Source organism: Chiloscyllium punctatum, chromosome 12, assembly GCF_047496795.1.
Source record: "Chiloscyllium punctatum isolate Juve2018m chromosome 12, sChiPun1.3, whole genome shotgun sequence".
NCBI classification, from domain to species: domain Eukaryota; kingdom Metazoa; phylum Chordata; class Chondrichthyes; order Orectolobiformes; family Hemiscylliidae; genus Chiloscyllium; species Chiloscyllium punctatum.
In genome coordinates, this window is record NC_092750.1 from 27920360 (window position 1) to 27944125 (window position 23766).

General features: G+C 40.0%; 1 protein-coding gene across 2 annotated transcripts in view; it reads right to left on the minus strand.

Annotated features, from left to right (window-relative positions):
* Nucleotides 1-5717: 5717 nt before the first annotated feature.
* Nucleotides 5718-23766, minus strand: part of raf1b (Raf-1 proto-oncogene, serine/threonine kinase b) — a 105151-nt gene continuing 87102 nt past the window's right edge. For both annotated transcript variants that reach the window (XM_072582194.1, XM_072582195.1), the window contains exons 14-17: nt 15078-15195; nt 12868-12999; nt 10137-10271; nt 5718-6480 (exon numbers count right to left, since the gene is read on the minus strand). In XM_072582194.1, the coding sequence (XP_072438295.1) occupies nt 6340-6480; nt 10137-10271; nt 12868-12999; nt 15078-15195 (526 nt within the window). In that variant the 3' untranslated portion in view covers nt 5718-6339. The remainder of the gene's footprint in view (nt 6481-10136; nt 10272-12867; nt 13000-15077; nt 15196-23766) is intronic.

The following is a 23766-nucleotide window of genomic DNA, read 5'->3' on the forward strand; positions in this document are numbered from 1 at the left end:
AGGTAACCATCTACATAATAGCTTTTTCTAAGAGTGACATGGCTAATCCTACTTCCCTGTCTTTAGGTGTTGCCCTACAAATTTTTTTTTGCTCATTTAATTAGTTGATTTTCTTTTAAAAACCACAATTGAAGCTATCTCAACCACACTTAGGGAGTACATTGTGGATTCTAACCAGTTACTTTTTCCTCATGTTGACTTTGGTTCTTTTACCATTCACTTTAAATCTAGTTCTCAACCCATCTGTCAACAGAAATAGTTTCTCCCCATCTTGTCAAATTTCCTTATAAGTTGAGCACTGTTGTATGTCCTGTTGTATTAAATCAGAAACAAAGTACATAGGAGCAGAAGGTTGCAAAGGGAAAGAGAAAACAAAAAGACATGCATTTATATATATTATTTAATGACAATAGGATAACATTTCCTTTTTTCTACCCAAGGGGTGTTGAGATTATCTTGAGGGCTACTTTTTGATTACAGGAACTACGTATGGTTTCCAAAAGCTCTTTCTTCATTTGCACAAATTTGTTGATTAGATAATACATTTGCATAATATTTTTGCACCTTCTGGATTTTTGGTGAATTGTTTAAGTGTTTTTATCTTTAGTTAGGTAACCAAAAGACTGCATATATTATCAAGGCTTAACGTGGAATCTGCTGAAACCCTCACTTATGCCTTATTTAGCTTGAGACTTGACTATTCCATCACATTCCTGGCTGGCCTTCTTAAACTTGAGGTCATCCAAAAACTGGTGACACAATTAAAACTCAAAACAATTTTTTTCCCCTGTCACCCAGGTTTTCACGAACCTAAACTGACTCCCAATTCAGCAATATTTGAAAACATGGCTGAGAATTTTAAAATCTCTCCAAGGTCTCACCCCTCTTTTACTCTGCAATTTCCACCAACTCCACAAGCCTTCAAGATATCCCGTTCTAGCCTCTGGTGTATCCCTGATTTTAATTATGCCACCATTGATGGTCAGCTCTTCACTTTTGTAGACCCCAGATTCTAGAATACTCTCCCTACACCTTCTGTACCTCACTTCTCTCTTTTAAGATCCCTCATTACAATCTCTTTCACCAAGCTTTCGGTAAAATGACCTGGTATTTCCTTCAGTGGCTGGCTATCATGTGTTTCTTTTAAAATACCCCTGTAAAGCTCCTTGGAACATATCAGTATATTGAAGGATACATATTTGTGGCAAAAATTGAATTTTAAAAGACTGAATTAAAAGCTAGCCTAAGGTGACCATGTAACCATCGTCACTTCACTTGTAAGAAAAATCCACCTGGTTCACCAACCTCCTTTAGGGAAGGAAATCTTCTGGGCTTACCTGGTCTGGCCTACATGCAATTCCAGACCTACAACAACGTGTTGACTTTAAACTGGCCATTGGGCAAAAAGGCATAGCCAGCAACACCCACATCTTGTGACTAAATAAAAATAGCTTGCCTTCTAGTAGCTACTTTAGCAAGACCTGCTTAAGAAAGATCATTGATTGGAGGTATCAATTGGGTAGTGGCCTGTTGCATTATTTATAAACAGTAAATGATATTAATATATTCAGCTTCCCATGTTTTGATCCTATGGAATTATTCTACTAATTGCCAAAGCGCCAATTAAAGAATAGAATTTTTTTAAAAAACTGTTAAAACTAAAGTGAATCACTTTTAAAACGTTTGGAAGTGTGGTGTAAACTTTCTGTAGGCACAGAAATCCAACATAACTGGGTTTGTGGTTCTTCGGTCCCTTTCCAATGTCAATAACTTTGTTCGGGACTTGGAACTGAGAAGTGAGTTTTGGTCAAAGTGAAAAATTGCTGCAGATCTAGGTATCTCCAGCCCTGTGCTACTGCCAGAGGAAAAGGGCATAGATCGAAAGTCTGAGTGACAGCAAGGGTTTCAGTCCAGGACCAGAAAACAAAGCTGCCCCTTACTGCAATCCAACCCAGAACGAGCCTTGGTCTGGTTGGGTCTTGGAATTCCCATCCTTGCCAATCTGGAAGAGTGGAATGAAGAGGAGAGACAGAATCTGTGAATTGAGAAGCAACTCTTCACAAAGTGTTTCTCATTTCCCTCCTACGCGTAGGGGTGATTTTTCCATTGGTTGCTCCTCTAATTGAATTTTCACAGCTGTTTAAGATACTGAAGGTGAATTCACTCTTGTTTCCTTCCATCTTGAATACCAGTTGGACTTCCTAAAGTGTTTTACAGCTGTGTAATTTAGGAATATGACCACTAATTTGAATACAGCAGTGTGATAATGACCTGGTTATCTGGTTCTGTGATGTTGAAGTGTAAATATTGGCCAGAATACTAGGTCTCAGTCTCCTGCTCTTTGAAACAGTATCATTAGATTTCCTGTACCGCCAGGCCTCACTTTACTGTTTCATCCAAAAGACAAACATCATTTCTTGCAATATAATACTGGAGCGTCAGCTGTTAGCTTATTGCTCCAGTCTTTCTCAGATTTCTGACTAAACAGTGAAAGTACTATCAGGTTTTATAAACAAGTGTCATTAAGCAAGTACTGGATTAGAGTGGAGCTGGAAGAGCACAGCAGTTCAGGCAGCATCCAACGAGCAGCGAAATCGACGTTTCGGGCAAAAGCCCTTCATCAGGAATAAAGGCAGTGAGCCTGAAGCGTGGAGAAATAAGCTAGAGGAGGGTGGGGGTGGGGAGAGAGTAGCACAGAGTACAATGGGTGAGTGGGGGAGGAGATGAAGGTGATAGGTCAAGGAGGAGAGGGTGGAGTGGATAGGTGGAAAAGAAGATAGGCAGGTCGGACAAGTCTGGACAAGTCAAGGAGACAGTAACTGAGCTGGAAGTTTGAAACTGGGATGAGGTGGGGGAAGGGGAAATGAGGAAGCTGTTGAAGTCCACATTGATGCCCTGGGGTTGAAGTGTTCCGAGGCGGAAGATGAGGCGTTCTTCCTCCAGGCGTCTGGTGGTGAGGGAGCGGCGGTGAAGGAGGCCCAGGACCTCCATGTCCTCGGCAGAGTGGGAGGGGGAGTTGAAATGTTGGGCCACGGGGCGGTTTGGTTGATTGATGCGGGTGTCTCGGAGATGTTCCCTAAAGTGCTCTGCTAGGAGGCGCCCAGTCTCCCCAATGTAGAGGAGACCACATCGGGAGCAACGGATACAATAAATGATATTGGTGGATGTGCAGGTGAAACTTTGATGGATGTGGAAGGCTCCTTTAGGGCCTTGGATAGAGGTGAGGGAGGAGGTATGGGCACAGGTTTTACAGTTCCTGCGGTGGCAGGGGAAAGTGCCAGAATGGGAGGGTGGGTCGTAGGGGGGTGTGGACCTGACCAGGTAGTCACGGAGGGAACGGTCTTTGCGGAAGGCGGAAAGGGGTGGGAAGAGAAATATATCCCTGGTGGTGGGGTCTTTTTGGAGGTGGCGGAAATGTCGGTGGATGATTTGGTTGATGAGAAGGTTTGTAGGGTGGAAGGTGAGCACCAGGGGCGTTCTGTCCTTGTTTCGGTTGGAGGGGTGGGGTCTGAGGGCGGAGGTGCGGGATGTGGACGAGATGCGTTGGAGGGCATCTTTAACCACGTGGGAAGGGAAATTGCGGTCTCTAAAGAAGGAGGCCATCTGGTGTGTCCTATGGTGGAACTGGTCCTCCTGGGAGCAGATACAGCGGAGGTGGAGAAATTGGGAATATGGGATGGCATTTTTGCAAGAGATAGGGTGGGAAGAGGTGTAATCCAGGTAGCAATGGGAGTCGGTGGGTTTGTAAAAAATTTCAGTGTCAAGTCGGTCGTCACTAATGGAGATGGAGAGGTCCAGGAAGGGGAGCGAGTTGTCAGAGATAGTCCAGGTAAATTTAAGCAAGTAGGCAATACTGTGACAGATGCAAACTGTCTTTAGCGTAAAAATGAAGTCAGTCATGTAACCTGTTCTGAACTATGCCTGGCATTGTTCAGGAGTTGGCTGATAAAGAAGGTATATAAGGAAATGGGCCAATTCCATGGGCAAGTGTTGGAGAATGGAATGAGAATAATTAGGTGAAAACAACAAATGCTAGAGATCACAGTGTGTCAGGCAGCATCCATGAAGAGACAGCAAGCTAACGTTTTGAGTCTAGATGACACTTCATCAGAGCTCTGACCCACGGTGATCTCCAGCATCCGTATTTTTTCAGGACAGAAGTCCAGTAGTAATTTATTCCTACACTGAGAATAGTTAGGTGGTTTTTTCATCTGGCACACACTTGGTGGGCCAAAAGCCCTTTCACTGTGCTTTAGACCAGTATGACTCTTTGGTAAGAATCATAGAATCCCTCCAGTATGAAAACAGGCCATTAGGCCGAACAAATCTACACCGACCCTCCGAAGAGCAACCCAACCAGACCCATTCCCCTACCCTATTACTCTACATTTATCCCTGTCATAGAACAACAGGTTGCTTTTCTGGGATGAAGGTGCAAGGTTTCCCACTTGGAGGCAATGGCAGTGGCATCTGTGATGACACTGGGTATCCTGTAATTGCCAAAGGCCCAGGAACATGTTGAGAATGTCAGACTGTAAATGATTATGCTTTAGACACTCCATTTGATTCCAGGATAGCATAGAGATGAGAATAAGTAATTCCTACTTCAACCTGGGTAGAAGGCCCTTGTGATGCACATTGCAATGAAGGTGGATTTTGAAAAGGGAAGAGTGCAGAGGAAGCAATTTTCAGATCAGGTTATAGTCTTGAAAATATCAAAATTAATTTGCCTGGATACAGGAGGCTCGAAGTCCCTTTGATTCACTGTGCAAGAATGTGGGTGGGAGCTCAGACTCAAATTGGAAAATAAAAGGGTCAAATTTGTGAGGAATGAAAACAAATGGAAGATTTGCTGGGTGGTATGAAAGACAGAATTTCCAGGAAAATTCTCAACATGAAGAAGGTTGTGAAATTTTTAAAAAACCAAAAAGGTGAGAGAAGAAAAAAATCCCTCAGGAGCCAAGAGTTGCTTTGACTGCTTAAAAAGACAATGTAACACATATCAATAACGTGGTACTTTTGGTCATGATAAATGTAAAAAGAGGAAAAGTCTGTTCCATAGTTTGAAGCATAAGATACCTTCAAAAAATGGTGTCTGGTTAAGGTTGCTTTTCCTGTTTGTTACAAATTAAAATGTGTAACCTTGTTGTGCCATCCTTTTTGTTATCAACTGGAAGTTAGATATTTTTGTCAGAATTATTTATAGGGATCATAAATTTAAACTATAGTGTTTACTATCATTTCAGACTCAGCTTTCACCCATTTATTATTTTAAAGTTCTTCTTCTTGATTGATTTTGATAACCATTGAGCTGTGCTCTACCAAAAGGTTAACAGCTTGTGGTGGGGGGTGGGGGAGTTGGGGGGTGCAGGAAATAAAATTGACACAGAGAGAATCACTGAAATAGCTTGATAAATGTAGCATGATGGGTTATAAAAACAAATATTATCCGCTGGAAGAACAGCCATGTTTGGCCTGCTTGCCCTACTGTCTAAACCACAATTGCACAAAATGGGGAATGAATCAAAAAGTTTCACTTGGTCACAGCAATCTCTAGTTTTCTACTGGATATTTTTATGCTACTCCTCCACAGTAACTAATTGTATATCCATAGTCTTTTGGCATTTCAATACTGCCAATTGATACAATCCCATTTTTCAACGATTGAATGTTCTGAAACTTTGAATGGATTAAAATGAACTGCATATAATTCTGAATAAAACTCAAATTAACTTATTTTATTAGAACACATGGGACTGACAACAACTCTACAGGTATTCAATGGAATACCACATCATCCCCACTCATTAGCAAAAAAAAAACCCAAACCAAAGTGAAACAAAAACCTCCCAATTATTTATAACAACTTCACCACATTTGTTGCATCATACTGACTCACGGTTTACCGCATTAGTCCATCTTTAGTTCTCAGATTTGATAAGTCAATATAAAAGCAGTGAATATTTTCTTTATAAGTGTCTTCTTTAATAATCAAGTTTTTTGGTGCTTGGATCATCATGTGGTATGCTGTAATGTGGTTGTTTCCAATTCAGCCACCTTGAGCCAGCACACAGTCTGAAATTTGCTGATGAGCATAGCAATGGGTAAAACAGCTGCAGACAAGAATCCATGGTGTACAAGTCAGTTTGTCCATCTCTCATGACGTTTATCAAGATTCCACACATTGAATGATGTGGATGTACTTTTACCTTGTTAGTTAGTATTGTTAACCTGAACAATACCAGCATCAGGATTGATTACAAGTGAATGGATATTGCATATATGACCCAAAGAAAGTCAATGACACAGCTTTCTCCATTGCTCTCAACTCGAGATCAGTTAGCAAGCCACCACTCTTGTTGACGTTAAGGTTAATGGATTCAAGTCTTCAGTGTGTGCAGCTCTATGTAGAGAGGGTTCAGAGGCACTACGGTGGATTTTGGGTAATGAATGTTGCAATAGTTCAACAGAAGATAAAATCTGTAACAGTTTCAGAAAGAAAAAAATTCATTTAAAAAGACAAATCAAACAATGACACTCGTAAACATGTTGAATAAAAAATAATTTATCTAACTTAAATTACAGGAATGACAATTTAAATAAAATCGTGGTTAGAAACTATTACTCATTTTAGCTAAATTCTCACAGTAGGATTTAATCAGATTCTTTGCAATAATTATTTTTAAGAAAGTTTTTGTGACATCTGAGTGCTGTGTCCAATTAACTTGGTTAGAAATGCCATTTTCTTCTATAATCTAATTATTACTCAACCTTGATGCTATTAAATCATCTCCTGCATTTTTGGAATTCTAGATGCAGAATGCAAAGCGATTATATAAGGTGAAACCTAAACCTGCAGAGTCAGTCAATCACTCAAGCCTACCTGTGGGAATGCAAATTAACAACAGAAATGGAATCCTTGTGCCCCAAGGCTATTTACACTCATCCCCAGCAAAGCTCAGAGCCAGCCTCATCCCTAACATTTAAAGTCAGAACTAAAATCAAAATGTTTGTTACATGTAAAGTTTACAGCACATTGAACAAATAATGTAATACCCAAAAGTATTTTCTAAAATTAAATTCAACTCGTGGAGGTCTAAATTCAATTTGTTCATAAAATACAAAATCAATGCATGTAACCATTTCATTACAACACTTCATACAGGAAAGGGAGTTAGACAAATAAAAGTTACGTACTGCTGGAGATCTAAAATAAAAATAAAAAGTGCTGGAAAAACTCTGCAGGTTTGCCAGCATCTTTTGGAAGCAGCAATAGACTTAGCTTTTTGAGTCCAATGAATCTTCTTTACAGCAGTTCCAGAGAAGTCACTGGACTTGAAATTTTAACTCTGTTTCTCGTTGTATGGAGGCTGCCTGACCTGCTGAGTTTCTAAACACTTTCTGATTTAAGGGAGAAAGAATTGAGTACTGATTTTTAAAAGGCAGCAGTAATCAGCATTCTGCAAAAAGAAGTCAGAGAACTGAAACAATTCTCAAAAGCCAAAAGTGACATCCCACGTGACTGACAATCATACACTTTCCATCCTCATCCTTCGTAACCTAAAAGCAGCCTTAGACTAAACTGATCACACCGTTCTCCTCCAACACCTCACCATTCTGCTCATCCAGTTAGATGGAACTGTGTCATGTGATTCTCTTCCTACCTATTTCATCTCAGCCTGAGAATCACTAGGCTTTCCCTCCTGTTCCCTTAACGTTACCTTTGTTGTTGCAAAGGGTCTATCCATGGCTCCTTCCTATTTCTGATCTACATGTCACCAAGGGGTTGCATCATCCAAAGACATGGGGTTAGTTTTCACATGTACACTAGTGACATCCTGCTCTACTTCATTAGCAGTTCTCTTGATTCCAAATTACTGCTAAATTATCTGACATTTGTACTAAGTTCAAACTTTCTCCAATTAAATATTGGGAAGAATGAAACCATTGTTTTCAGTCCCCGTTCCAAACTCCATTCCCTAGAATCAACTCAGTCCCTCTTCATGGTAAGAGTTAAAGGTTAAGTTAGTTGTTTGCAATCTTGGTGTCATTTTTGACTGAGATGAGCTTCTGAGCTCTTTTGGCCTCAGTGCTAAGACTGCTATTTTGACCTTTAAAATATTACTTACTTCAGCTCATCTGTTGCAGATGCTCTCATGCATTGCCTATGCCCAGACTCCATTATTCCAAGATAATCCTGGCTGGTCTCCCACGTTCTATCCTTCATAAATTTGAGAATATCTAAATCTGTTGCCCATGTCTTAACTCACACCAGATCCTTGATCCCTCATTTCCCTGTGCTCACTGATCTGCAATGGCACCAGATCAAGCGACGACTCGGTTTTAAAATTCTGATTTAATTTAAATCTCTTCATCTTGTATTTCACAAGCATCTAATACATCTGTTGTCCTCTAATTTTCATCTATTCTGTGTTCCCAATCATTAATGGTCATGCCTTCAGTTGCTTAGACATTCCCTCCATACACCACTCATCCTCATTACATTGACTTAGGACACTCCTTAAAACCTACCTCTTTGACAAAGCATTTGGATATCTGACCTAAATTACCTGCTTTGGGCATATTCAGTTTTGTAATGAAACAGCTGGGGATGTTTCATTATTTTAAAAGGGACTATATAAATACAGACTCGTTTTTACTAGAAATAAAATCTGTCCTGTTGAGAGTGATAGAAGGAAGAAGAGTAAAAAAAAGGAATATGATTTGTGATTTTGATCATTTCTCCAGTACTTGATATGCAAGCTTCTATAATTTGTTTGCAACATGGTGTTTTCCATATCCAACTCTTACTAGATATTTAATTGCAATGATCCATGCTTAAATGATTTCCTAATCACAAAATAAATAGATGATACAGGTATTCAGCTTAAGTAGCTCCTATAATAAAACTAAGAACTATAGATACTGGAGGTCTGAAACAAACAAAGACAGAAATTGATGGAGAAACTTAGCAGGTCTGTCAGCAACTGTGAAGAGAAAATAGAGTTAACATTTTGAGTACATTCCAAAACCTGTTCTGAAGAAGGGTCATTGGACTTGATGCTGCCAGACCTGCTGAGCTTTACCAGCAATTTTTATTTTGTTTCTGATTTCCAGCATCTTTCATTTCTTCAAAGGGTACTGGTTTCATGAAGGGTATTCACAAATCAAGAAGAGAATTCAGAAGAGCACTCAATTTTTTTTCTCATAATGCTATCACATTCAATTAAGTTGGTGCATATTAATTTAATGCCTTTAACTAATTGTGTCAATTTGTGAATTCTGATTTTTTTCTTTGTGGTTGAATAACTCCTAAGCTTTCTGGAAATCTGTTTAATGCTAGTTCTGATATTAGTGCTGAATTTACTCTTCACCTATATAATCTTGTTAAATTGTCTTGGCTTACTTGGAGGTAAAGCACTGCATTCATCTTTTCTACACCATTTCAGAGAGTCTTAGAGATGTACAGCAGGGAAACAGATCCTTCGGACCAACCTGTCCATGCCGACCAGATATCCCTACCCAATCTAGACCCACCTGCCAGCACCTGGCCCATAATCCCTCTAAACCCTTCCTCTTCATATACCCATTCAAATGCCTCTTAAATGCTGCAATTGTACCAGCCTCCTCCATATCCTCTGGCAGCTCATTCCATACACATATCACCCTCTGCGTGAAAAAGTTGCCACTTAGGTCTCTTTTAGATCTTTCCCCTCTCACCCTAAACCTATGCCCTCTAGTTCTGGACTCCCCGACCTCAGGGAAAAGATTTATTCACCAATATTTTATAATACTTTTCTCTTCAATCAAAGAGATTACATTTCAGTGTTCATTCAGTCCAAGATTCTATGATTAACCCAGAGATTCTTCTCTGGATTCCCTCCAAATAATTCTCTTGTATTTGAATGATTAAAACAGCAAATAATTCTCAAGATTTCACCAAATTACAAGTTGGATATAACCTTTACATGTACTCTTCTGATTTAGTTTTAGAATTTAGTTTGCTCAGGAGGAAAAGTTTGCAAACCTGTCTATTTGCCTCTAAAACGAATACAAAATAGAAATATGAGGCACATCTTATTTCTTTGGTCTATTATCAGTAAAGCAGCAGCTGCTCTCCATATCTTTAATCTTACCTGAGGAAAGAGGGGTCGATCATCCTTATTTCTGTTCAAACAGTTTGCTACAAGTCTCTTCATTGTTTTGGGGCAATTTTTGTAGAGTTTACTGAGGTCAGGTGTTAAAAATCCTCGTCCCACCATAAAAATAATCTAATCACATGAAAACAAAGGTCAATACAAATATTAAAATTGTGTTTAATCAATGAGTGAAAGAATGTGAAATATATTTACCAAATAAAAATGCTTAATTGCAAAAACAAAGTGCTGAAAATAAAGCAAAAGATAAAAATCTTGAAAATAGTAGGCTTTGCAGAAGTGGAGAGTAAAATAGAATGAAAGTTTCAGGTTATTGTTTAGCAGACTGAAACATTAGGATAAATCTTGTCAGGGGGCAACAGAACCTCAGTCACCTACTGGAGAGCCAGCAAGAGAATGCATTACCTCATTTTGGGTAGGCCTGCTATATCTTCTTCCATTCTGGCATTGAACAGCCAGTCATCTACTGTGATTAAGGCCAACATGGAATAGAAGTTCCGCCTCCTAAGAACTGTCAACCTCTGATTATTGAGCAATACTTTGAAGGCACAGGAGGCCTAGGATTGTTACAGCCAGTTAGCTCAATTGGATGGACAGCTTGTTTACAATGCAGACTGATGCCAACAGTGTGGGTTGAATTCCTGCACCGGCTCAACCTCTCCCCTCCCTGAGAAGCAATGACCCTTAAGTTAAACCACCGCCAGTCATCTCCTAATGGGTGAGTTCCCCTACAGTCTGGTAAGATAGATGGACATTGCTGGCAAAGGCAGGGGCTAGCTCGCAATAGACCTCCCATTTCCCTCAAGCAGGCACTGAAAGCTATTGAATGAGCGACCACTTGGAAGCACACAAACTACCATGGACATGTTTGCTTGTTGTGAACGCACTGTTCACTCCTGGGTTATTATGAGCAGCTATGGGATGAGATCCTGCAGTGGTCATTAATTGCCCACCCCAGATCATCAAATATGAGCCAGGCAAGATTGGCTTTCCTGGCCCTTCTTACCATGGACTTAAGGTGGAGGCAGGAAAGTAGGAGGGACTCCAACCACCACTCAGCAAATGTGAGGACTGCAGATGCTGGAAACCAGAGTTTAGATCAGAGTGGTGCTGGAAAAGCACAGCAGGTCAGGCAGCATCCGAGGAGCAGGAAAATCAACGTTGCAGGCAAAAGCCCTTCATCAGGAAACCCCCCCCAACCACTACTCTCCCACCGGATCAACATACAGACTAAAAGCAGAATTGGGCCCAGACTATCATAGACCCTGACCCCAATCATCTTTCAGACCCCACCATGGAGGGGGCACAAGACTCTGCCTATTAGCTCCATTTCTCTCTCCGTAGGTGCTACCAGACCAATTGAGCAGTTTCAGCATTTTCTGTTTTTACTTCAGATTTCCAGCATCTGTACATTTTGTTTTTATATTTATGCTTTTATTAATGTTTTGTTTACATGACTGGTGGCAATGTGGAATTCTTTTGCTGTCATTTTCGATTTACCAGTGCCCAGTTAACCATGTAGTCACAAAAGGGTTTTGTTCCAATTGGTTACAATTTATCTAATTTTATTTCTAGAGATAGATCATTTCAATAACCAAATGTCCACATAATAACTCAAATTAATTGCAACCCAATATATCTCTGTACATTAATTTGCATTATTTTGTTTATTTACATATAGCTCTAAATGATATTGAATCTATTGTTATAGGGCTCAGTAAAACCCCTTGGGCTTCCAAAACCTTGAGATATTTTCCTACATGAGAAGGTACTATGTAAATCCAGGTTTATTGTTTTTGAAATTCTGTCTCAATGCAGAGACATGCAGTTGCAGGAATAGCTTTCACAAAATTGAGACCCACATTCCATGTGTGTAGCTTACACAGCAAATTTTATAATTTGTTTTATTCATTCATAGCATGTGGGCATTACTGACTGGTCCAATTTATTGTCCATCCTTGTCACAACTTATTACAACTTGGGTTCACAGCATCATAAAATTGCAGCTTTGAATTTGGAAAGGCATCAAAATAGCTCATTATTTTGTTGCTTAATTGGTAAAACAGATGCATTTCCATGAGGTAAAATGCCTGTTGTAGTACCAAACCATGCAGACTGGTAGATTCCAATGATAATTTCTAAGTCTCTGCTAAATTCGGTAACTTCAGTCAGCATGCCAACTGGAATTCTGAAATTGGTTTCAATTGCCCAGAGCAGAAGCTTCCTGAACAAATGTTCTGATCTTTACTTGCGAACTCCTACTGGAAGATAACATGACCACATCCAGCAAAGATGTTCCCATGCAATTTACTCATGAATTCTGGCCATCTTTTAGGCTTTTGACATCTTTAAAACCGTACACTTCCAACACAATTAAACAAGATTCATGGCGTATGCACCACAAACTGCAGGTCATTGTTGCTACATATCCCTGCAAAATCACATGTTGAGTCATCATCAGAAAGCATTTTGTTACTGGGGGATGAAGGGCAGGGGAAGAAGAATAATAACTAAGAGCCAAGACTGGACGCCCACTCATTGTCATCTAATTACGCAGCACCATAATCAGAGGTGCAGAATAAGTCACTAGTCTGCCGTAGTATGTGACAGGGAAAGCATATTAAAACAGTTTTGGGCAAAGAAGGAGGTGAACACCAAAGTACCTATTTGTTTTTAAAGAGTTGCATGCTGGAACATATTTCCTTCTTACCTGATCTCGATTGTTTATATGGGAGTAGGGCAGCTCTCCGGTCATTAGTTCAAATAGTACAATGCCATATGAATAGACATCAGATTGAAAACTATATGGATTAACTTCCTCCATTCGGATGACCTCTGGTGCCTGAGAAAGTTCCATGGAATAAGTTACACTGCCCAGTTAAGGGACTCAACTCAGAGTTTCATACATTTCAGAAAATGCAAACCTTAGAAAACATTCTTTCACTCAACAATGTAAGAATAAATCGTGCAGTTGAAGATGACCAATTGTTGAACTATATCACATGAGCTAGTATATTTAGTTTGTGAGAAAGGAAGGAAAAAAATTAAAATGGGAGATATTAACAAAGGCTCTACATTATTTACGACCTGCCGAATCTGAATAGTTAGCGAAGGTCTACGGGAAGAATTCAACCAATCGTGCCTAGAAAAGGCGAATCAGGACAGACAAAAAGGATTGTTGAAGTCTTCACAAATGAGAGCCAGCAGTTGAAGTACTATACTCTTAATCTAATTCATGCTTTCTTACCTTAGGAATGAATATTTACCCTTTCTCCCCCTGCTCAATACATGTCATATAACTAAGCAGGCCAAGATCAGCTTTTTACATCACTCAAACCCACCTAGCATTGACTCCATCAAGCAACATTTGTGAAAAATGCATGAAGACTCCCCTTAAATGTAGCAAAGCTACCTTTTTCATCCATGTGGCAAACAGCTCCACATTCTCAGCATGCTGTTTGTACCTACCGCTCTTAAATTCTGTATTTGCTTATCTCCTGTCTGTGTCATTTGTTCTCCTTGTCTGCCATATCAAACCACTTCATACATTTTGAAGACAGGTCATCAGATCTATTCATTCTTTAATTTTCATAGTTCTTTGTTCTCAATTATAACATGTTATAAATCTTTTCTGCATTTTCTCTAATGCTACAAATATCCTTTTCATAGTTTGGAGGTCCAGATCAACACAGCAGTGTTCAAACTGCAATCAAAATCAATACATTTAAATCTAACAAGCTTCTATCCTCCTTCCTCCATAAATGAAACAAGTACACTTCAGAGTTTATGGACTTCTAAATCTGTAATGCCACTTTTAACAAAGAATATATCGGCATTCCCAAATCACTATGTTTCTCCATCCCATTTAATTTTTACTTAACACTTCTAAGAAAATAATAGTTTCTTTACATCTCCCATCAAAATGGAATATTTTGTTATGAAGACAAAGAGTAGACATTATTGTCTACAAGCTGGAATATTCTATTTGAAAGAACATGGTTGCTGAGAGAAAGAAAAATCTAATGGTGCAGGTTTCAAAGAGTTTATTTTCTATTAAACTGCGGTCAATTGGTCCAATTTACAAAAAAAAAGGTCAATCTCAGTTACATTTGCCATTTCTTCAGTAGCATTAAGCAGCATCCAGACCCTGGTGTAGGAGGGCTACATCTTTGAATATAGAGGCGCAAAGTCTGCCTGTTCGCAATACAGGACTGTAAATACCGCATTGAGATTAGGCAGAAAGTTATTCTCATTGGAAAGAAATTATATGTCTGTTAATATTGTGACAATATAGTCATGTATTCAACTGTAATGAATTTTCCAAAGATTTCAATAGTATTGTCAATTTATAATTCAATTTAGAAATAGAATCTAATTAAAAGTATTTTGAGAAAAAAGTCTAGTGTCCTTTAGATAAGATAAAAACCAAGTTTAGCACTGAGTGCTTACTATTCACAGTCAAATATAGTAGTGTACATAAAACACCAAATTAATAGTAGACATTCTGATTCGTGCTGTACAAACAGCCAGGTGGCAGAGATCCCAATTTCTTGCCTATTTGCTCCTTTTCTAACTGGAATTCCAGGTTTGGAGGCAGGTTGTTTGACTGTGGTTCAGAAATTGCGGTTAAGATCATGAATAGAACATTTGATGATTATGTATTATTAACAAGAACAATATTGGACCCTTATAACTCCCTTGTTTAATAATCAACGTTTGGCACAGACATGGTCTTTCATTTCCTGAATGAAAGCTTTATAAGTCTCAGGTTATGGATCTGATTTTTATGGTCTTGGGATAAGAAAGAAGCCTATTGAACAAAACCACAGTTTTGATATTTATCTCAACATACACAACTAAACCAGTTTTCTAAACATCCACTGTCCTTAAAAAGGAAAATGAAAGCATGCACATCCTCACCATCCAAAGAATGGAACCCGTTGGCTGTCCTACTTGTTGGGACCCACTCCATCGAGATTTCACAGTTGCTAAGCCAAAATCTCCAATCTTCACTGTGAGGCCTTCATGAAGAAAGATGTCTGAGCTTCTGTTAAGGAGAATGTCTGTCGACAGCAGCAGTGTACTGCTGGTAAAACAAAACTGTTTCCAGTAACCTCTGACTAAATGTTAAAAACTGATTAAGCTTTAGTTTAACTTCCTCTTTTTACTTCACAGTAAAAGTAATTTTTCCTCAATTCGCACTTTGTAAATATAAGGTAGTGGATTCCTTTATTAATTCACTGTTTAATGGACATCCCAAAAAATGTTCTAGCACCATAAGTACCCGTAGAAATTAAGACTGTGTGCACGCTTTCTAAGATGGAACAGATCACACACAAATAAAACAAATCTTCAGAAGTTTTTCTGAAGTGTATGAAAAAATCCAGATATTAAAAAGATGATAATTAAAAGTCATTATATGGTTTGCTGTATAATTGTAATAACAATACAAGAATCTATGAAAAATGACAAACCCCACCAATAAGAGCATTTAGTAATCTAAGACAGTTATAAAATTATCAAGTGTTTGAGACGTTTCACTTTATTTGTTAATAATTATTTTCAATTTGCCTATTCAGACACATTGTGACACAGCTCTAGGGCAGTTGGGACTTGAACCTGGACCTTTGGGCTGAGAGATAAAATAGATATTTTCAATGCACCTATTCAGCAATGTTATTATACACCTCTGAAGCAGATGGGATTTGAAATCAGCCCTCCTTGTTCAGTGGTAAGGATACGACCACAAGACTTGTTTATTTGTTAATATTCTTCACTAATAAAGATGTCAATGGATCAATAGTAAACTGCACTAATTTCCTTGTTTGACTAATTAGCTGTGTAACATTTAGAAACATATTTGGTCCAGTTTAAACTTTAGTTAACCGTCAATTAACATTTGTTTCCCCATTTTAAATTGATGGACTAATTCTGACACTAAAATGTTAACATTCAAGCATCCAGGTAATAACAAGCTGAATCATCTCGATATATTGCCCCTAGTTGTCTGAAAGATTCCGTAAAGCTCTTTGTAACAATGTATTTGGTTTTCATTCTGAGTATAGCTACTCGCTGTGGCAGAGATGGGCAGAACACTGAACAGCAAAAATAACACAAATATATTTGAAATCGTTTAACATCTAAAAATTAGTCACAAGCAGACAAGAGTATTGAGTTAATAAGGTTATAGGATGTTGCACAATCCAAATAAACACCTGTCCCTCTTGAATTAAATAATAATTCTCTGTATTTCAATAATATATTAATAGGTTTAAGATTCACTTCTCATTAATTATCTATTGCAAATTCCTAGGCGCATATCTAGATTGAACAATGGCTCTCAACTTGGGAAGCTGGACTTACAGTTCTCCCCTTTGGAGGCATTGCAGTATACCATGCTGGGTTTGCATTGTTATTCCTGTTATTTAATGTGAACTTACAATTTCGAAATGGAAATTTTAAAACGCTAATCATCCATTTGACAAAGCAGGTGTCAGTCACAATTTTACTCATTTCACAGATCAATAGAAACTCCAGTCTGCTCTCTCCCCTACCTAACCAACTTCCTTTTATTCCCTACTGTAATTGACCTACCAATTTTAGGTGTTTATAATCAACCTGCTCAGATTTGCCATGACAGACCAGTGGATCAGGTGGTAAATGACTTGCTAAAGGAATAGGATATAAAAGTAGGGGGATGTAGCTGCATTTAAAGGAGGCTGAAAGGAGATTTACTAGGGAATCCAGAAATGGAGGGTTTGTCTTATGAAGTTTAGAAGATGAGAGAAGACCATTGACGTATTTAAGATGCTAAAGAGGATTATCAAAGTAGACATAGAAAGGATGTTTCCTCATGTGTGCAATCGAGAATGAGAGGTCACAGTTTTAGGATAAGATATGGCAGATTTAAATCAGAGATGGGAAGAAATTACTTCTCTCGAAGGGTCATTAATCTGTGGAATTCACTACCCCAGAGTGCAGCGGTTGCCAAGACACTGAATAAATTTGAGGACATGGTCAGATTTTTAATTAGTAACAGGTTGAAGGGTTATAGAAAGCCAGCAGGAAAGTGGAGTTGAGGCCAAGCTGAGATCAGTCATGATCATGCAAAATGGTAGAACAGATTCAAAGGACTCAATTGCCTATTCCTGCTCCCAGTTCTTATGTTCTGGTGTACCCAGGCCTCAGGGACAGAAGACCAGTCCTTGTTCTTTGCAAACTGACCAGCAAATTGCTAGTTTGATTACTTAATAGCAAATTAAAAACAATCCATTTCCACTATTCCACTGCCCCTCTTGCAGAACTTTAGCTCTATTTTTGCACACCAGCCATCAAATTACTCGTTTGCCAGATTAAACAATGAACAATTTACAAGCACTGCCAACCAGGGGTAGCACAACAAATCAAAAGGGACAGGTAGGAAATGAAGGAAGGGGCTAAATCCAAATCAATGTGGGCGGCGCGGTAGCATAGTGGTTAGCACTGTTGCCTCACAGCGCCAGACACCCGGGTTCAATTCCCATCTCAGGCGACTAACTGTGTGGAGTTTGCACATTCTCCCCGTGTCTGCGTGGGTTTCCCCCGGGTGCTCCGGTTTCCTCCCACAGTCCAAAAATGTGCAAGTTAGGTGAATTGGCCATGCTAAATTGCCCCTAGTGTTAGGTACAGGGTAAATGTAGGGGAATGGGTGTGGGTGGGTGCGCTTCAGCGGGTCGGTGTGGACTTGTTGGGCCGAAGGACCTGTTTCCACGCTGTAAGTAATCTAATCTAAAATAGAATTACAAGGGGAAAAAATGCACCCCAGCCATCACGGCGCCCCACTCTCATTAAATGGAAAAACCAACCCTTTGATATTTCCTAATCGACCTGTTCAGAGATTAGATTAGATTCCGACAGTGTGGAAACAGGCCCTTCAGCCTAACAAGTCCACACCGACCCACTGAAGAGCAACCCATCCAGACCCATTCCCCTACATTTACCCTTGACTAATGTTGTTATACACCTTTGGAGCAGGCAGGACATAAACCCAGGCCTCCTGGTCTAGAGGTAGAGACACTATCACACTCCAACTTTGGATGAATCAGTGGATGTTTTTCTTTTTTCATTTATCTATTATTTAATATACAGTAGAGAAGTATTAGAAATTAATTAACTCAATTTATTTAAATTAATAAAGTAATTAACTAATCTGAGATGGCTGGGCAGGTGATGTGCTGTAGCTGTATGATGTGGGAGCTGGCTGATCCCGTTGTGAACTGCAGTGACCACATCTGCAGCAAATGTTAGTTGCTGGAGGAACTCCGGCTCAAGAGTTGATGATCTGGAATCTGAGTTTCAAACATTGCGGCACATCCGGGAGGGGGACAGGTACCTGGACGCTTTGTTTTAGGAGGCAGTCACACCTGGTAGATTAAGTAATTCAAATTCAGTTAGTGATCAGGGACAACAGGGTGTGACTGAGAGTGAGGCAAGTAGGGGGATCCTGAATTCAGAAATGAGGGAGCCTCAGCCTCGTGACCTTATCCAACAGGTATGAGATTCTTGCTCCCTATGTGAAGGAGGAAAAGGGCTGTGGGGAGAATGAGCCAGCTGACCACGGCACCATGGTGCAGAAGGCCATTCAAGAGAGGGGAGCAAAAAGACTAGTGGTAGTTATAGGGGATTCTGTAATTAGGGGGTTAGTGAGTCCTGTAGGGTGTGTTGCCTGCCCAGTGCCGGGGCACAGGACTTCTCTGACCAGCTTGAAAGGATATTGGAGCGGGAGGAGGAGGATCTGGTTGTTGTGGTCCACTTTGGGACAAGGCAAGGCTAGGAAGGAGGACCTGCTTGGGGAGTATCAAGGTCTAGGAGTGAAATTAAGGAATAGGTCCTCAAGGGTCATAATACCCGGATTACTGCCTGAGCCATGTGCTACTTGGCTTAGGGATAAGAAAATTAGGGAAGTAAACAAGAATGGTATGGAAAAGAAGGGTTCTGTTTCTTGGGGTATTGGCATCAGTTTTGGAACTGGGGGCATTTGTACCAATAGGACGGTCTCCACCTGAACCAATCTGGAACTGGAGGAATAAATAAGGTGGCCACTGGGACTTTAAAATAGTGAGTTGGGTGGAAGGGCAAGGGAGAAATAACAGCAAGTACAATGGTTAAAAAAAAGGTAAGCAGCAGGTTAGCTTGTGTGCAGGAGGGTTTAAGTACAAGGCAGACTATGGAAGAAGTAAAAAGGAAGGATAATTCAGGAGATATTATTAGAAATGTTCAAAATCATGAGGGCAAGAAAATAGCATAAGGGCACTTTACGTGAATGCTCATAGCATTTGTGACAAGATTGATGAGTTAACGGCACAAATCATCGCAAATGAATTTGATTTAGTAGCCATTATGGAGACATGGTTACAGGATGGTCACAACTGGGGTATCATATCCAGGGGTATCAGACTATTAGGAAGGACAGACAGGAAGGTAAGGGAGGTGGTGTAGCTCTGATATTCAAGGATGACATCAGGGTGGTCCCAAAAGACAATATAGGTTCTATGAAGAATAAGGTTGAATCCATTTGGGTGGAAATGAGAAATTCTAAGAAGAAAAAGTCACTATAGGTCAGCAAATAATAACATCACATTGGGGCGGCAATAAACAAAAAACTGCCTGTAAAAATGGTACGGCAGTTATCATGGAGGATTTTAATCCACATGTCGACTGGTCGAACCAGTTAGTTCAGGGTAGCCTTGAGGAGGAGTTTGTTGAGCGTATCTGCGAAAATGATTTCTTGAACAGAATGTAATGTAACCGATGAGGGAGCAAGCTATCCTAGATCTGGTCCTGTGTAATGAGACAGGAATAATTAATAACCTCATAGTCAGGGATCCTCTTGGAAGGAATGATCACAGTATGGTTGAATTTAGAATACAGATCGAGAGTGTGAAGGGAAAATCCAATTCCAGGGTACTATGATTAAACAAGGGAATGAGGGAGGACTTGGCTAAAATAGACTGGAAACAAATATTTTTATAGTGGGACAGTTGATGAGCAGTGGTGGGTTTTCAAAGCAATTCTTCAAAGTGATCAGAAAAGAAAGTGAAAAGGAAGGACTGTAAGAAAAGGGGTACACTGCCATGGGTGTCTAAGGAAATAAGGCAGGCTATCAAAGTGAACGAGAAGGCTTACAAAGTGGCCAAGACAGCATGAAACTAGAAGATTGGGAAAACTTTAAAGATCAACAGAAAGCCACAAAAAGAGCTATAAAGAAAAGTAAGGTAGAACATGAGAAAAAACTAGGACAGAATGCAAAGACAGATAGCAAAAGTTTCTATAAACATATAAAACAAAAAGCGTGGCTAAACATTGGTCCTTTAGAGGATGAGAAGGGGCATTGAGTTATAAGATATGATGAAATGGCCGAGGCATTGAACAGGTATTTTGTATTGGTCTTCACAGTGGAGGACACCAATAACATGCCAGAAATTGACGGAGACAAAGTAGGTGAAGGCCTGGAAAAAAAATCATTATTATCAAAGAGTTACTTTGGGCAAGCTAATGAACCTACAAATTGATAGGTCTCCTGGCCCTGATGGAATGCATGCCAGGGTACAATAAGAGATGGTGGGAGAAATAGCAAGTGCGCTTGTGGTAATTTTCTAAACGTCGCTGGACTCTCTGGCAGTTCCAGCAGATTGGAAAACAGCAAATGATTCATCATTGCTTAAAAAAGGGAGGTCAAGAAAAGATGGGGAATTACAGACTGGTTAGCTTAATCTCTGTCGTGGGGAAGATGCTTGAGTCCAGTATTAATGAAGAAATAGCAAAGCATCTAGATAGAAATTGTCCCATTGGGCAGACACAGCATGGGTTCATGAAGGGCAGGCCATGCTTACCAAATCTTTTGGAATTCCATGAAGACATTATAAGCAAGGTGGACAATTGGGGACCCAATGGATGTGGTGTACCTAGATTTTCAAAAGGCCTTCAACAAGGTGCTGTACAAGAGGCTGCTGCAAAAGATAAGGATGCATGGCACCCAGGTAAAGTATAAGCGTGGACAGAGTATTGGTTGACTAACAGGAAGCAAACAGTGAGGATAAATGAATGCTATCCTGGTCGGCAATCAGTAACTGGTGGTGTGCCTCAGGGATCAGCGTTGGGACCACAATTATTCACAATTTATATAGATGATTTGGAGTTGGGGACCATGTGTTGTGTGTTGAAGTTTGCAGATGAAACTAAGATGAGTGGCAGCGCAAAGTGTGCAGAGGACTGTGAAACTTTGCAGAGGAACATAGATACTTTAAGTGAGTGGGCAAAGGTCTGGCAGATGGAATGCAATGTTAATAAATGTGAAGTCATCCATTTTGGTAGGAGTAACAGTAACACGGAATATTATTTGAATGATAAAACGTTACAGCATGCTGCTATGCAGAGGGTCCTGGGTGTCCTTGTGCATGAATCACAGAAGGTTGGTTTGCAGGTATAACAAGTAATTAGGAAAGCAAATGGAGTTTTGTCCTTCATTGCTAAAGGAATATTGGTGTAGTGGACAGCAAAGAAGGTTACCTCAGATTACAACAGGATCTTGATCAGATGGGCCAATGGGCTAAGTGGCAGATGGAGTTTAATTCAGATAAATGCGAGGTGCTGCATTTTGGGAAAGCAAATCTTAGCAGGACTTATACACTTAATGGTAAGGTCCTAGGGAGTGTTGTTGAACAAAGAGATCTTGGAGTGCAGGTTCATAGCTCCTTGAAAGTGGAGTCGCAGGTAGATAGGATAGTGAAGAAGGTGTTTGGTAGGCTTTTCTTTTATCGGTCAGAGTATTGAGTACAGGAGTCAGGAGGTCATGTTGCAGCTGTACAGGACATTGGTTAGGCCACTGTTAGAATATTGCGTGCAATTCTGGTCTCCTTCCTATTGGAAAGATGTTGTGAAACTTGATAGGATTCAGAAAAGATTTACAAGGATGTTGCCAGGGTTGGAGGATCTGAGCTACAGGGAGAGGCTGAACAGGCTGGGACTGTTTTCCCTGGAGCGTCGGAGCCTGAAGGGTGACCTTATAGAGGTTTACAAATTATGAGGGGCATGGATAGGATAAATAGACAACGTCTTTTCCCTGGGGTTGGGGAGTCCAGAACTAGAGAACATAGATTTAGGGTGAGAGGGGAAAGATATAACAGGGACCGAAGGGGCAACTTTTTCATGCAGAGGGTGGTATGTGTATGGAATGAGCTGCCAGAGGAAGTGGTGGAGGCTGGTACAACTGCATTTGGGTGGGTATATGAATAGGAAGGGTTTGGAGGGATATGGGCCGGGTGCTGGCAGGTGGGACTAGATAGAGTTGGGATATCTGGTCGGCATGGACGGGTTGGACTGAAGGATCTGTTTCCATGCTGTACATCTCTATGACTTTATGAATTGAGTTGAAAAGCAGGGTGCTGGTGAGGCCACACCTGGAGTAGTGTGTGCAGTTTTGGTTTCCTTATTGAGAAAGGATGCACTGGCACTAGAGAGGGTGCAGAGGAGGCTCACTCGGTTGATTCTGGAGTTGACGGGGTTGGCTTATGAGGAGAGACTGAGTAGACTGGGATTACATTCATTGGAGTTTAGAAGAATGAGGAGGGATCTTATAGAAACATATAAATTTATGAAGGGAATAGATAAGCTATAAGTAAAAAGGATGTTTCCACTGGCAGGTGAAACTAGGTCAAGAGGGCATGACCTCAAAGTTAAGGGGAGCACATTTAGGACTGAACTGAGAAGGAACCTCTTCACCTCGAGTGTTGTAAATCCACGGAATTCCTTTCTCCGTGATGTAGTTGATACTACTTCAGTAAATAGTTTTAAAGTTAAGATAGATCTTTTTTGCACAATAAAGGAATTAAGAGATACAGTGAGAGCGCAGGTAAGTGGAGCTGAGTCCACAAAAATATCAGCCACGATCTTATTGAATGGAGGAGCAGGCTTGAAGGGCCAGATGGTCTACTCCTGCTCCTATTTCTTAAGTTCTTTTGTAAATTCAAACCCAATTCCCTAGAACATTAACAGTAATAACCACTAGGCCATCACCTCCCATAAGGACTGGCTTTTAAATAAGTGAACCATTTCTATCATTGCAGGAACATGTGCTGCTTCATCATAAAAGGACCATTATTTATAAACTTTCATGTACCTTCACAGAAGCATGAAGATAGGGTGAATTTCTAGGGGTAGATTCTCTTCAGTTTTTTTTTTACTGTAAGTTAGGGGTGCACAATGAGGTTGTAATTCTGCCCCACCTGTGTACAGTTTCAGCCACCACACTTTAGAAAGGTCATGAATGCTTTGGACAGAGTAGCGAAAAGATTTACTAGAAAGGTTAAGGAATTGAGGATTACAGGTAGCTGGGTAGGTACACAGAGCTGGCACCGTCCACCTTAGGCTAGTGGTGACTACTGGAAAATTTGTTAGCAGCACTTAAGATGATGAATGGTTTAGATAAAGAGAAACTTTTCAGTGGCTAAAGAGTTGATAACTAGAAGGCACAGATTTAACATGGTCGGCAAAAGAACTGGCAAAAAATCTTTTTAAAGCAAGTGGACAAGATTAGAAATGCAATGCTCAATAGGAAGGTGGGGACAGATCC